Source organism: Eretmochelys imbricata, chromosome 3, assembly GCF_965152235.1.
Source record: "Eretmochelys imbricata isolate rEreImb1 chromosome 3, rEreImb1.hap1, whole genome shotgun sequence".
NCBI classification, from domain to species: Eukaryota; Metazoa; Chordata; order Testudines; family Cheloniidae; genus Eretmochelys; species Eretmochelys imbricata.
Genome location: NC_135574.1, coordinates 106,052,573 through 106,068,689, shown reverse-complemented (window position 1 = coordinate 106,068,689; position 16,117 = coordinate 106,052,573). Strand labels below are relative to the sequence as shown.

General features: G+C 38.9%; 1 protein-coding gene across 9 annotated transcripts in view; it reads left to right on the top strand.

Annotated features, from left to right (window-relative positions):
• The window catches only part of REPS1 (RALBP1 associated Eps domain containing 1), a 106,644-nt gene that overhangs the window by 72,239 nt on the left and 18,288 nt on the right, over positions 1-16,117 (top strand). For 7 of the 9 annotated variants that reach the window (XM_077813133.1, XM_077813132.1, XM_077813131.1 and 4 more), the window contains 3 exons: positions 6,213-6,293; positions 10,073-10,160; positions 12,091-12,189. In XM_077813133.1, coding sequence (XP_077669259.1) covers positions 6,213-6,293; positions 10,073-10,160; positions 12,091-12,189 — 268 coding nt within the window. The remainder of the gene's footprint in view (positions 1-6,212; positions 6,294-10,072; positions 10,161-12,090; positions 12,190-16,117) is intronic. The other 2 variants (XM_077813136.1, XM_077813135.1) reach the window with 1 other exon arrangement.

Sequence of the window (16,117 nt, the reverse complement as noted above, 5' to 3'; positions counted from 1 at the left end):
GTATTTGGGTGTCCTTTATGGTCTACTTCAGTGGTTCTCAAACTTTTTTTTGCAGACCACTTAATGATCTTTCCAAATGTTGTTTGTTCCATTAGCTAACTATTGTAAAGCATCAGAGGGGTAGCTGTGTTAATCTGGATCTGTAAAAGCAGCAGAGTCCTGTGGCACCTTATAGACCAGCAGACGTATTGGAGCATAAGCTTTTGTGAGTGAATACCCACTTTGTCAGATGCATGTAGTAAAGCGCTTTGGATAAAAGCAATATATTTTAAAAAAACTTAATTAACTTTTTTTTGTTTTACAAATAAAAGTGCACAATTCATATTTTAATATGAATAGTCTTACCTTTCTAAGGCGATGGATGTACCCTCTCTCCTGATCTGGGGCTGGGAAGGAGGGGGTCTCTCTCTTTCTCCCCTGCCACAGCAGCCTCCCGAGCTGGGGCTGGGAAGGACGGGGTATCTTCCCCCACCACAGAGCTGAGGCTGGGAAGGAGGACCGTCTCTCTCCCTGGCAGCCGCAGCCCTGCAGCTGAGGAAAGTTGCTTCTTTCTTAGGCTGCCACAACCCTGCACATCCTAAATTCCCCCAGCCCCTCTTCTTACCCCACTGCCCACTCCCACATAACCCTTAATCCCCTCAAGGCCACCACCTCACCTTACATGTGAATCATTTCCAGGGTCCAGGCACCTAATTAGTGGAGCCACACCTGCGCAGTTCTACTAATTAGGTGGGTGGCCCTTCATTCTCTTGTGTGCGGCCGCCCAGGGTCCTTAGAGGGAACTATCTGCAGACCACCTGAATGTAGCTTGCAGACCACAGGTGGTCCACGAACCACAGTTTGAGAACTTCTGCTTTACTCCTTCCGGCTTTGTGCTTGGATCCTTGTTTTTATACTTGTTTTGCTGCACTTACCACTGCTAGCTTGGGAATACACATGAGGTACTGGCCTCAGCACATCTCATGAATTTCAGTTCCGTGGTCTAATCTTTACTTTGGATATTAAGGACTTTGGCTTCTTCCTTCTTTAACTCAACAGATAAGTTGGTTCCCTCTCACTTGTTGCTTTAAAAGGTCTTTATCCTCTAGCTTGGTGCTCTGGAAAATCCAAAACTTTCCTCCCAGACTGAGCACTTATTCATTCTGAAGTTTTATTTTTTGTGACTTCCTTTTCTGTCTCAAGATTTTGACTGTATACTCAATCCCTTGAGAAGTCTGAGGCAATTATTTAATGGATGAGCAGGTTATTGCATCTTCTAACTGGGTGATGGGAATGCTGTTCAGTGGTGTCACATGTGGCTACATATGTACCTTGAGTACAAAGGCATCATGGGGAACAACTCTGGCTTTTCTAGAAACAATCCCTCAGAGCCAAACACTTAAGTATGGCTTGATGCCAGAAGGCAACTACTTAGACCTGTTATGAATGTTGGATTTCCTGGCCACTTAGGTTTTCATAATACCTATGGCATGTTTCATCTGAAGACAACTTAATAGATTCTGAAATCCCAGCAGAGGTCAGAGACTGTGTCCAGATGACATACCTTCATGTTTGTGTTTGCTTTAGTAGTGACTCCACACCCAGGAAACTTTCTCTCTCCATGAACAGGAGATATTTTCTAGAAATGAGATCAAAGATGTTTGGAGACCTGTTAATCAAAAGGCGGTTCTGGTTTAAACAATCAAACATGTAGCTTAAAAACGGCCATGGATCTTCTGACAGTGACCAATGCCAGATGCTTCAGAGGCAACAAACAAACGGGGCAATTTATCAATTGTTCCATCTACTGTCATCTAGTCCCATTTTTCCTCAAGATGTGTGGGAAGGTACTGGGTCACATTTCCTGGGCCACTAAAATGTGGGCAAGAGTGAGTTCTGTCCAATAAGACATTCCTCATTGCCATGTATCAAGTGGCAAAGGAACACTCTTATGGACTGATGGCAATCCTGGTAAATCCTCATTGAGTGGTTTCTAGTTCAGGAAGTGGTGCATCAGATTTTCTTTTAATGGAAAACACAAGAGGTGAAGTTCTTCCTCTCACATGAGCAAGAAGATAATATTCTTCTGCCTCTGGTATGGAGAAGAGTCCAGTTTGACAGGTCACATTTTTTTCTTTCCATTGGGAAAAGGAGGATCCTCTATGCCCTTCAGTTAGTTCCTGTGGAAACAAGTGTCCTAGCAAAGTTCAGGAGGAACAAAAGTTATCTGAATAACCCCAAACTGACCAGACAAGTATGATTCTTAACTCATTTGCAAGCGGTCAAAGCCCGTTCTGTCAGACTGAGGTTCTCCCCTCAATTATTGCTCCCAGTCAGGACACCTCATTCTATTCCAGTGTAGGAGCCCTTTCCAGAACAGATTGGCTCCTACCCTGTTTAGAGCTCTACAGGCATGGTACCTAAGAACAGACATACTGGGTCAGACCAAAGGTCCATCAAGCCCAGTATCCAGTCCTCTGACAGTGGCCAATGGCAGGTGCCCCAAAGGGAATGGACAGACAGGTTATCAAGTAATCCATGCCCTGTCACCCAATCCCAGCTTCTGGCAAACAGGGGCTAGGGACACCAATCTTGCCCATTCTGGCTAATAGCCATTGATGGACCTAACTTCGAAGAATCTATCTAGCTCCCTTTTGAACCCCGTTATAGTATTGGCCTTCACAACACCCTCAGGCAAGGAGTTCCAGAGGTTGACAGTGCATTGTGTGAAAAAATACTTGTTTGTTTTAAACCTGCTACCTATTAATTTCATTTGGTGGCCCCTTGTTTTTGTATTATGAGAAGGAGTAAATAACACTTCCTTATTTACTTTCTCTATACTACTCATGATTTTATAGACCTCTATCATATCCCCCCACTTAGTTGCCTCTTTTCCAAGCTGAAAAGTCCCAAACTTATTAGTCTCTCCTCATACAGAAGCTGTTCTGTCCTGTAATCACTTTTGTTGCCCTTTTCTGAACCTTTTCCAATTCCAATATATCTTTTTTGAGATGGGGCGACCACTTCTGCACGCAGTATTCAAGGTGTGGGCATACCATGGAGGCAATATGATATTTTCTGTCTCATTATCTATCCCTTTCTTGATGATTCCCAACGTTCTGTTCGCTTTCTTGACTGCCACTGCACGTTGAGTGGATGATTTCAGAGAACTATCCACAATGACTTCAAGATCTTTCTTGAGTGGTAACAGCTAATTTAAACCTCATGATTGTGTATGTATAGTTAGGATTATGTTTTCCAGTGTGCATTATTTTGCATTATGGTGTCTCAAAAGTACCATCTAAAGGCCTCTCATGGCTTCAGAACCCATCTGTAAGAAGAAATTGCAGTTAAGTGAAAAAACATTTGCAGTGGGGTACAAATGGGCCCACATGAACAACTTCATTTGGCCTATGCAAAATACTTCAATAGTCAAAATGTGATTGTCTGTACTAGGATACTCAAGAAGTTCAATCCAAATTAACTAAGGGTGTGAATCTAAAGTGGATTAAACTTTACATTTTTGAATAAAGAAACAAAATTAACTAACCTAAATTAAGGCCACTTTAAGTCTGAATGAGAGTTTCAACACAAATTTTATGCAGTTTAATCCACTTTAGATTCACACCTTTAGTTAATTTTGGATTAATTTTCCTCGGTGTCCCAATGTAGACATGGCCTCTGTGCTCTAGCTATGTTCATTTGGCTGCCCTTTCAGCCTTTTATAAACTAGTCTTAAATAGATCATTTGAAAGATCCTTTTGCAACACTTTATTGAGAAGCTGCTGGTGTCAGGATCTTCATATATTCTTGACAAAGCTGACACAGGTTCTCTTTTAAGCCAGTTGGTAGATGTGAACCCAGGTTCCTTATATAAAGGCATTTTCTTGGTGGTAATGACTTCATATTGTAGAGTGAGCTTCAGGCGCTAATGGCCTACCTTCTGGGGTGTTTCATACGGTTGTGGACTCAGCCGTCTCCAAGTTGATGTTGGAATTCCACCTTACTGAGTCTATTGTATTGCCAACATTCTTCCCATGCCTACTGCATTTCCATCTCCTTGAGGTCTTTTTCCATACTCTAGACGTAAAAAGGTTCTTAGAGGTTCTGGTAGGAGTGGACACAATTTGAAGTAGGATCCAACAGCTCTTTATATAGGATCCTATAGTGATGGGATTGCCCATGGAATTTGTGCTTTAAGCAAGGTGTGTTGACTTTGAGCATTATTCCAATGGGGTCGGAATGGCTGAGGCCTTGTCTACACTGCAGGCAAAAGTTGATCTAAGCTACGCAATTTGAGTTGCATGAATAGCGTAACTCAAGTCGAGGTAGCTTAGATCTGCTTACCACGGGATCCACGCTATGCGATGTCAATGGGAGACACTCTCCAATCAATTTCCCTTACTCTTCTCAATCCAGTGGAGTACTGAAGTCGATGGGAGAGCAATCTGCAGTCAGTTTAGCGGATCTTCACTAGCCCCGCTAAATCGACCACCGATGCCTTGATCGCCACACGTGGATCCCCCAGTACGTGTAGACAAACCCACATTCTTCTGTGCTCAGAGATAAAAACAAAACATTAATACCCTAAGGAGTTCTGCCTGTCTGGCACTTGGGAGCTGAGATCCAAGAATGAGTGTCATGCACTATGTCTTTCAAGTATAATTATAAGGTGAGCAATCTAACGTAGGATCTTATGGTTCAGCATACAGGTATATCTGTGCTAATACCCGTATTTGATATGTCGGTATATGTCCATAAGAGATGGAAGAACTAGCATTGCTTTAGGTTGTAACACAGATACTTCGAGTCTTAATTGCTCATAAAATACTGGCGTAATATGTCTCAAATGGATTATTCCTATAAATTGAAAGTTGAAGTTTGGAGTATAAGGGCTTATCTATACATGGAGTTATTAAGGAATAGCTGTCCAAAAACGGCTATTCCTGAATATCTCCATGTTTGGACAGTTATTTCAGAATAAGTGTGTCTTGCTCCTGTTTTGCTTGATTACTTTTAAAGTGGGTTAAGCTACAGAGGAACCTAGCACACTTATTCCGCAATAAATGTTTCTACACTTGGAGTTGTTCCTGAATAGCTCCATTTGCAGACAAATCCCTAAATAATGGCTTGGTGTTAGGCAATGCATGAGTATGGTTGGGCTCAACTCTTTAAATACTATTTTCTTTTCTGTATATTCTGGAAATGTTCCATTTTTGTAGGAATTGGACAATGGAATATATTATTTCAATGTGGATGCTAACACCATTTTGTAAAAAATAAATCTTTACTGTACGTTTATCCCAAAAAGCTTCTGATCCGGTGTTTGAAATGAAATTTGACTAATATTTACTCACCATTCTACTAATTACAAGATATGTAACTCATTCAGCATTCTTCTTGCAAAGAGTAATCTTACCTTTGATTCTCAATTGCTCCGTTGCTGCTGCATTTTTGTTTCCAAGCATGAGGACCTTGTTTGGCAAATATGTATTGTAATATAGCATGGCCCATATGTTGTAGAACTGATCAGAGGTTGACTTGTTGTTGGTTGATAAACTCAAATGTGTTTGAACTCTTTAATTGCTTGCATTGTTTGTTATAATTTAAAAACTTATGCACTTTTGTAAAAAATAAAAAAAATAAATAAAAGGTGCTCATGCAGAGTAGAATCATTTCTCAGGGGGTTCACTGGCAAGTCAAAGGATTGTTTTAATTAGAATATTCTATGCTCAATTCAGTATGTCAGCTGACTTTTGCGAGAGTGCTAGAAACACTAAATGTTAAACGCTTTTTTGGTTTTGCCAGTATATAAACATGAGAAGCCTCTGCATAGGATTTATAGTTATGAATATGTACAAGATGTGGCACCACTTCTGTTTTTACAGAATCTGAATGTTTTAACCATTTCTCTATCTTGTATGTATATCAACAGTTTGCATATTTCTTTCACATAAAAAGCTTCTAAATTGTGTGCATATCTACATTTTCAGTGTGGTGCACACAATTCTGATCAAAACTTTAGAGAAAGGTAATACTTTTGGTTGTATATCAATGTCATATTGAAACTGTGAAATAGTCCCTTAATGTATGTTGTTTGTTCCAAGTCAAGCCAATATGATACACAAACACCCTCCAGTGCAACCTCTGAACTACTATGCTAAATTTCTTCTCCAGTGATCTTTTACTCATCTTTCTCATTATGCTGACTTGTCTCTCCTCTGTCTGTTCAGCAGTGGGAGACATTTAGTGAACGCTCTTCAAGCTCACAAACTCTGACCCAATTTGATTCTAACATTGCACCAGCTGATCCTGTAAGTCAATCACTTAGCTTGCTTGTTTGAAATTAATTTTATTAACACTGAATTTCCATACATTGTGTTTTTAGCTATTATGCATGATTCTTGCTTGGTTGGGACTGGTGGCAGGCTTATTAATTTCGTCTGTGTATGATGGGAAGAGGGATTTCCTTTTTTTCCATTCACTCTTAATAGCTGAGTACAGCCAATGTTTTTCTTGATTTTGATGCAATAAAAGTGCTATCAAATCTGTGTAAGGAAATGATTTGTGACACTGATGGATGTGTACATTTTATTATGCTTTATTTAAGACTTTTTGAATGTAAACAAAATATAATCAATAGAGCCCCAGTGAACCAATAGTCTTATTAAATCTTACAGCTATGTCACCCAAACTTGGATTTCAGCATAGCTCTCTTCTGTTTATGCCTTGTTGATGTTGTGCACATAAAGACTCATAACTGAGTTATACAGTTTATCTGAACATCCATATAAAACTTCATGTTCTTGTTGTATTCCAAAATTGGTGTGGTACTTCATAGTCATACATAATACTGCTATCAAGTTACTCTAGCAATAGTACAACTGCACTAATTGCAGCATTAGAAACTCTGCAGAAGTGCAGTGAATAGTGATTAGTAGTTAACACCTTACTAGGTGTAGGGGCCAGTACATATCTTACTGTAGTAAATTTATTTAATTTCATAAAATCTTAAATTATATAAATTATTTTTAAAAATTTAATAACTCTGTAAAGTCTGAGTTAATACCATTGTTGCTGATATATTTGTATTACAGTAGCATCTAGCTTTCCCAGCCACAGTCAGAGCTCCGCTGTGGTAGGCACTGTATAAATAGTTTCTATCCCAAAAAACTTAGTCCAAAAGCTTCCCTCAAATGTGTGATTTAAAAAAATCAAATTAAAACATCTGCCTTACAACTTAATGTAAACACACATGCCTTCTTTGTCTGTATATTTCTTTACACAACACACAGTCAACCTGTGGAACTCTTTACTAGAGGATGTTGTGAAGGCCAAGACTGTAACAGGGTTCAAAAAAGAACTAGATAAGTTCATGGAGGATAGGTCCATCAATGGTTATTAGCTAGGATGGGCAGGGATGCAAAACCATGCTCTGAAATATACCTAGCCTCTGTTTGCCAGAAGATGGGGATGGGTGACTGGGGATGGATTACTTGATGATTACCTGTTCTGTTCATTCCCTCTGAAACATCTGGCATTGGCCTTTGTCAGAAAATAGGATACTGGGCTAGATGGGCCATTCGTCTAACCCAATATGGCCGTTCTTATGTACTTATCCCTATTGCTCAGGGTAAACATAACTTATCTAAAGCTAATTACTCCTTCATGGAAGAATGTTAAATCACTTTACAACTATTAAATGCCTCCATTTCTTACAGTATACTTATTAGGAAATGCTTAACTAATCAAGAACTGTAGCTATTGCATTGCTTTGTTCAACTTGCATTGTAGTCAGTAACTTATTTTTAGCAATAATTAGCAAAAATGACAAGGAATCAACTGAGATGGGGAATATATTTTTTCTGTCCTGTGGATCATTTAACAGATTGATTTTTCTATATTGTGTATATTAAATATTGGCTTAATCACCTTCTTAAAGTCTTGACATATACTTGACTTGAAATGTAACAAGCAGTATAAAGCAGTAACACTGCTTGGAAAAGTAGATTGTTATAGAATATTAGGCAGCTATGAAGCTTAGTTTTATTGCTAACATAACTACTTGAATCTTGAGGCAAGATGAAACCAATTTAATTTTGTTCATATATTCTGCTACCAGAAGACCAAATACCAGCAAATCCAAGTTAGTGTTCGTATCACAGAGATCTTGGACAATGACACCACAGCACAGCGTTTAAAATACTGAAACTTGATGTGGCTTTCTCCTGCCTTTCAGAACCAGGGAGTCAGTTATCTGGAACATCCCTTAGTGACTGACTAAAGAGCAATCACAAAATTAACTTTCTTCAAAACCCTCTTTGCTGTAGGAGAAAACCGCTTGCTGGGCCAAAACGAAAAAAAAAAGGGGCCAGGGAGCTTACATATGAGGAATAAGGAAGGGAGGAGTAATACTAAATTTATAGTTTGGGTTTGGGAAAGCTGAAATTGCATTTTCAAATACATCAGTAAAAAATAAAACTTGCCTTTTGTCACTGACATTCCCTTAACTAAGTTGGGCAACATTATATCAAGCTATTCTAAATTTAAATTACATAAGATTTTTGTAATAGCCATACTTCAGAGTACATATGGAACATTCAGAAGGACGGTTGATAGCTACAATAGAAGACTGATTTCTATATAAAAACTTCCATAGAAAGCATGATATCCTCTCAAACCATGTTCATGCCTAAAGATCTTTTAATGTTCATAGTGGTGGTTGAACTGTGGTAAGGAAGTGTTCTGTTTACATTTGCAGTATACATTTAAACTTTTTATCTTCCCAGTACAGGGCAGGTTAGTTTAAACAATGTAGAAATTACTCATGTTATATACATGTACTCGGCCTTGTGAAAATGAGCTAACTGAAACACAGTTTAAAACGTGTTAATTTTCAAGAGCAGTTTTAAATTTAAGACTGTTCTCCTCCCAGATACATATGCATATTTGCCATTGCCTTCAGTGGGAGTTGAGCACTCTTGAGTGCAGAGCTTGGCTTTGGTGGGGATATGAGTGCGAAATCTGGTAGCCCTTTATAGAGCTTAGCCAATTTCATGTCTTAGCCCATTTCATCTGACAGTGGCCATAGAAGTATTTCATATAGATAACTGTTGCTGACATTTAGAGCCACTATCTCTGTCTTTTGGTGGCATGTTAGACATCTCTTGAAGGGTATCTCAAAAAAGGCAAAATAGAACACAAGCTTCCATCATGCCTTGTAATATATTAATGGGCTCCTTGAAATAGTGTGAATTTTACTGTACAGTAGAATTTTTAGACTGTCAAGCCGTAAGAGTTTCCAGGATATTCTAATTTTACATTTTTGAAGCATCAGAAGTACATGGAGCACTCTGAAATGTCTACATCTAATGATCCTAATATTAAGCTTAAAAAGAAATTGAGTATTTCATAGCATGGACTACATTTCATGTTTCATGGACATACAACACACCTGTGGCAACCAAGCCATTTGGTTATAGGGAAAGGTAATAATGGAAAGTATTTAAGGTATTTAGCTGTCTTTTGAGGCAGCTTAGCAGCTACAGACACAGCTAGTACAATGTGACCGGCAGATATCTATGAAGTAGAGACCAAAGTTTGGAGACCACTGTAGAGAAGTCTAAATACCTGTACACTTGCACAGAGTTTAAGGATATTTGTTAAGGACAGTGTCCTATCTCTTTCTCTCCCCGCCCCTCTTTCCCCCCCCCCCCCCAAAAAAAAAGAAAGAAACCACGAGGAGTCCTTGTGGCACCTTAGAGACTAACAAATTTATTTGGGCATAAGCTTTCGTGGGCTGTAACCCACTTCATCAGATGCTTATGCCCAAATAAATTTGTTAGTCTCTAAGGTGCCACAAGGACTCCTCATTGTTTTTGCTGATACAGACTAACACGCTACCCCTCTGAAACCTGTTCTATCTCAGGGTTTTATATTGCCACCGATCACCGTGGTATCAAGTTCATAGGAACTCAGTAAAAATGTTTGCTTATGAAAATAAGCTTGGGAACTGCAACTGAATGCAGTCAAAAGCAGCTCTTAACAGAATCATTTTAAAGCAAACATAAAAACTTTTCTTCCTTCTCTGCAGGATACTGCTATTGTTCACCCAGTTCCCATTCGAATGACTCCAAGCAAAATCCACATGCAGGAAATGGAACTTAAAAGAACTGGAAGTGGTAAGCTATAGTCTTGTGCTAATTATGAAAGCAGCTGCTGTGTTCGTATAACATCTTACTGAATACTTACGTGGTGATGACTTTTAGAGCTCGATTTTCTTGCATAACAATTCTGCCTTGTGTCCTTGCACTTAGACAGTAGTATCAGGGGCTGCAACCAGTATAACTATTCCAAGTGGTGGAGAACCTCATGAATTAGAGGAGCATTCTGACACAATGATTTAGAGGGTTTATGGTTGCTGTGAGAATTTCTCCATCTGCTTCTACGATAAGATTGTTTGGAGTAGATTGGAAGCATCAATATGCAGATCTGTGTCAGGAGTGGGAGAACTTTCCCAGATTTGCATGCTCAAGTTCTTGAGGTGCTTGAGGAGCTTTGGACTATGACTTGATACTTAGTCTGGTCAGTTCTATTTAGTAAAATAGAGATTTGGTCTGTTACTGCTGGAGGCTTTTATCTCATCCATTTGAAACCTGCTAGTCTTCCTCAACTTATTTCTATGCCCATTCTCCAACATCTCTTGATTCTGACAATCTTGCCATATTATTGCCCAGTGTCTAACCTTCATTTTTTTTGCTGGGTGAGGCGCATGGGCTCCTATAATGTGCTAACACTGTAAATTCTAGAGATTTCCAGATAGCGTCAGTAGCCAAGAGCATGTTCCTTTTGCATTTGTCAGGGGAGATGAAACATGCCTCTATGGTGCAGGTTTTGCCAATTTACTCATACCTGTTCACACCCTATTCACACTCTACATAGGGCTTCATTTGCACACCACTTGGAAACTGCATTTAGTACAGATAGCAATTGCCAGATTGTTTACCAGTACTCTTTATATGGGGTGCACTTCACCAGTGAATCATAAATTGATTGACATCCCATTTGTTTCCAAATGCAGTTCAGGTTATTAAGCTTTAACTGTAAAACCCATTGTGGTTTGGGTCTTGTGTATCTGAGATCACTGCTTTTTGCTGCACTCTGGGGTTTGTGATCATATGAGGCGCTTGAATTAATAGTCTGTAGGGGAAGACCCTTTAGTCTGGAATTTGCTTCTCCTTTGGGTCTGACATATAATGAATTTATTGACCTCCAGAGCATGTTGCAGAGCCTACTGTCCTATGATTTTCAGAAGAGTGGGGAAGTAAAGTGAGGGGTTTTTTGATGTGCATCAGTGAATATATCAATTTAGATTTTATTTTAGATTCATTTAGAACTTTTGACAAGGGCATTATGTTTGTTTTTTTTTTGTTTTTTCTTAAAGGCATACTTGTCTGATGTCATGTCTTATACCAATGTACATTATTATGGTAGTACCTAGAGGACATGGCCCCATTTTGCTAGGCACCGCGTAGATATATAAAAATGGCCCCTGCCCCAAAGAGTACATAATCAAGTTAGGCGATCTATTGCAGGGACTTGCTTATGTCATGTTTGTATAGTGCCTAGCACAATGGGACCCATATTGTTAACTTAAAACCTAAAACTGCAATATTTTATAAACTTGACTGTAATTTTACAATATTACATAGGACAAAACAAATGTCTGAAAGCATGTAAGGATACATACACTCAGGCATTTCACCACTGACTGACATAAGAAATGAATGTTTTATAAGATTATATGTTTGGAAAAATTATTAGATATATGCCTATTAACCGGTGCAATTATATACCAATATTGAAATGTAAAGTTTCAAAGTTTAATTTTTATTTATGAATTTAATAGTTTGTGTTTAAAATTATAATGGTGTGGATAGTATCATTGTAGTTTACCCATCTCTAAAATTCCAGTCAAGTGCAAAATTTTGGTTTAGGGCTGAACTTTCATTAATGAAGACTTGGCCTCTGAGGAGAAGGATAGTTTCAGTGTATTTTGTATATCACTTAATCTTACATAAAAAGAATAGCAATAATTTTTTTTTCACCTAGATCTTGCTAATCCCACCAGCCCTCTACTTGTGAAACCACCTGACCTCTCAGAAGAAAATAATATGAGTTCATCAAAATTTGTAGCTGGAAATACAGTTGGTAAGTATCAAAATATCTTTTAACCCAGTGGTGCCTAACCTATGGCCCACGGGCTGAACAAGACCCACCAGAGCATTTCATAAGACCCATGACCTGCTTCAACACAGTATACTAACGGCTGATTCATTAGTGTTTTGTTATGTTTACATCATTTTCATCTTCACAAAAGTATGTAGAATCTGTTTGGCTCACACAAGGTTGTGCTTAGGTTTATGTGGCTCTCCTGTGTAATTAGGTTGGTTACCACTGTTTTAACCCATTTATCACACTTCAAAGGAATGTCAACCTGAATTATTGTTCTTGATCTCTCCAGCTAATAAGAGCACAAACTGTTTCTGAAAAGCAAGAAACTTAGTAAAACAAATGTCCAGCATAGTATTTTGACTTAGGAAGTATCTTCCCATCTTAAAAAAAGATAAAGAGATAGGTAATAGCAGATAAAAATAGGTATAGCTTCTCTGGCTCCTTCATTGTAAGTATGCCAATTTATGCCATTTGAGGATCTAATCCAAAATCTGGTAAGAAATTGACTATTTTCCTGTTCTCAGCCATAATCCCAGAAATGTAAACTGGCTGCACTATTCTTTATCTCCAGCAGAAATAGCTTTAAGTAAAGCTTGATCCCACTCTTGTCTCAAAACCAAATAGCAACATATTTTTTGAAGATTAGAAAACTGTTGTATACCAAAGGGAGTGGAGGCATCTTCTGTCACTGTTTCAGTTCCTTTGAAAAATTGTGAGCCAAATACCACAATTCCTTGTGATTGACTTTTGACATTTTTTCTAGGTACAGTTAATTTGTCAACCCTCTGTTTACCCTGGTTGCAGTAATTTGGTTTTTAATATTCTCTACACAAATATATGTATTGTACTGTACAGATTTAATTAGCCTGTTCTATGTAATCACAGACTAGTCACAAATCAGATCTTAGTCTAAAGTATCTAATCTCTGGTTTTTATTCCTGAAACTGTTTTCCATTCACTTTGTTCATTACATTGTATAATTTCCTTCAGTAGAAATCAATACCTGACATTAGTCCTCTTGGATCCTTTGTCATGAAGTATGGGGGTAGCTTAAAACTATCACATGGCATCAGTTGGCAGAACATTCTGCAGCAGCCGTATAAGGCCGTCAATAGATCCCTTTTTTCAACAGCATTTCCCTTACTCTTGAACTCTATTTCAGTGGTATAGTTTTCTTTCTGAGTCACTTTTTTGGGCCTCTTCTCTCTTTCCCTGTCCCTTTTCCTGGTGCAGAGTGCCCAGACCTTACTCAGAAGTCTTCCAATATGGTGGAGAAAATGTACAATGACATGCTATCTTGTAGTAGGAGACTGCTGCTCCATTCAGGGTCTGAATTCTGAAAGGACTCTTTCTGGTTCTCACTCCTTGTTAGAGCAGTCTGGCCCTGCAGACAAGTGAGACAAAAGTAATAGTGTGGAAAAGAAGGCAGCAGCCTGCAGCCACTAAACAGGAGAAGGCAAATGCCATGCCTCTTCTAATTCTATAATTCTCATCACGCTAGCCTGTATATATTTTATTTCAGCAATCTGCCAGCAACCCCTCTTGTACTGTTGTGTAGTCTTCTGCCCTACTGGGTAAATGTAGGCAAGTCAAAGGTCATTGAGCAGAGATGTTTTCTCAAGCCATGATATGGACAAGGTGCAGGTGGTGAGGAAATGAAGGCACCTGTTGACTTCTCTTGTCCAGAAGTTTCCAAAAAAAAAATATAAAAAGGAAAGCAAATACGTGAGAAATGGAAGAAGTATTTATGCACCATGATCCCCTATACAAGGAGAATTATCCAACTCCAGAAATCTGACCTAGCATCATATGGAAGGCTGTTAATTTCGCCCTATGGACAGAAAGGTCAGCTTCTTTCTTCAGGCTCAGTTTAGATAAGAGGATATTAATAAGGAAGTAGCTTCTTACCGCTAACCAAAAAGAGACTCCACTTTGCTTCTAAATCCATTTGTGGAGGATATAATTTAATAAATATTGGTATTTCCCAGCCAAAATAGTGCAGTTACGTGAGTTTCAGTAAAGTGAATGCTTAAAAATCTCTTGCAGCCACTTCTAAGTTTAGAGTACTTCCTACCAAGGGTGAATTTCCCTCAGAAATCATGAAATCTGCAGAACAGATATTTCTGAAGTGGAAGTAAGAGTCAAGCCTTTCCTTTTGTCCATGTTCTTAGCTAGTCTATGCTAGCTTGATGGAAGAAATTAAACACTGATTTAATCCAAGTTCAAGATGATAAAATGTCAAAAGTATTGTGAACAAGATCAACTGTCTCTATTTTGTGGCAAACCTGTATGAATGCATTCCATTTTTGCCCTCAAGGGCTTAAAGGCATTGATATCAGTTACAAGGCTGTATCTGTGATTCTGTTTGTGGAAGACCAAAACACAAGCCAAAAGATCGGTATCCTCAGCCCAAATCAGTGGGTGGCTGCCTACTGGACAAATCTGAAAGTGGTGGAAATCGTTATGTGGGGAGAGAAATTCTAGCATTCTACAGGGCCTTAATAGAAGTAAAAGGTCTTGCAACTCTGGATATACCAGGAAGAATTCTTCCTGTAACAGAAGAGGGTAGTGGAATAAAAGAAAATAGAGGTCACATTCCTCTTCAGTTAGTGGCCTGATGTTCTGCTGAAGTTGTCTGTCTCAAATCCAAGACCCTTCTCAAACACTGGAAGCCTATGCCTTTCCCAGGAGAAATTGCAAAATGCTATTACAAACAATTACATACAGAAAATAATTTGGAAGGTTATTCTAATCTGTATATCTCAAGAAACCAGTTAATGCCATGGAACTGACTGTCTCTAATACTGTGACACACAAAATGTGAGAGGGTCTCTTTAAGGATTTTTTCCTCATCATGGACTAACAGATGAGGAGGGGAATCAGGTAGTCCAGGAAGGTTACCTTATTCCTTTCTGATAATTTTATACAGCTGCCCATCACCATAGTCTCTGAGCACCTTGCATATGAAATCAATAGCAAGGTCCCTAGTGAACTTGGTGGAGCCAGTAGCTTGTCTCCCTTTTCAGTTTAAAAATTCTTGAGGACTTCATTTTGTTTAGTTTTTGGTTCATTTTTATGGTGGCTTTTTGGGCAGGGAGCAAGGAGGGAGTCATTTGGGTAGAAGGAAGTACTATTCTTGCTGTGGTAGGTAGATTTGTTCTAAGAGGAAAATTCTGCAGTTTCCTATGGACAATCGGATGGGACTTATCTGTCTTTGGAAGCTTGTTTCATAGCCAGATCTCCTTGACTGAGAGTGCTTTGCTCTTAGCTCTCAGGTGCTTCCTTCTGGGCTTTGTGGTCTGCATTTCCCTAGAGGGAGTGCAACTGTCTCGGTGATTCACAGATCAGATTCAGTCTTTAATGTATCTGGGGCTTGAACCATAACCTTCTTTGAAGATCAGAACCAAGACCTTAAACTAGTATCTGAAAATGACTGGGAGCCTGTGGAGGGACTCAAGCAAGGGTCTGATGTGCTCACGGAAGCCTAGACCATGGAGGTTCTTGTGCATTTTCACATTCAGCTTCAGATACAGTGAATTTCAGTAATCCTGTCCGGAAGTAATAAGTGCTTGGATCACTGTGACCAAGTCCACATTCAAGAGGAAGGGATGAAATTTCCCAACAAATAATAAGTGAAAAGATCTTTAGACACTACCATTACTTGGTCTTCTCTCTCTGCACAGGTTACTTGATTGTAGAGGGGGAAGAGGATAAACCCTTTCTTTAGAAAGCGGTAGCTGGAGAAGAGGTTGGCTTGCAGTCTGCCTAGCTACTTGAACTCCTCTGGAGCTGGAATTGCAGAGTCACTACATGAGAAGAAGTGAACGCAAGTAATATTTGGAGCAAGGAGAAAATTCTTTTTTCCAGGTTTTGTGTAAAAAAAAAAAAAAAAAAAAAAAAAAGC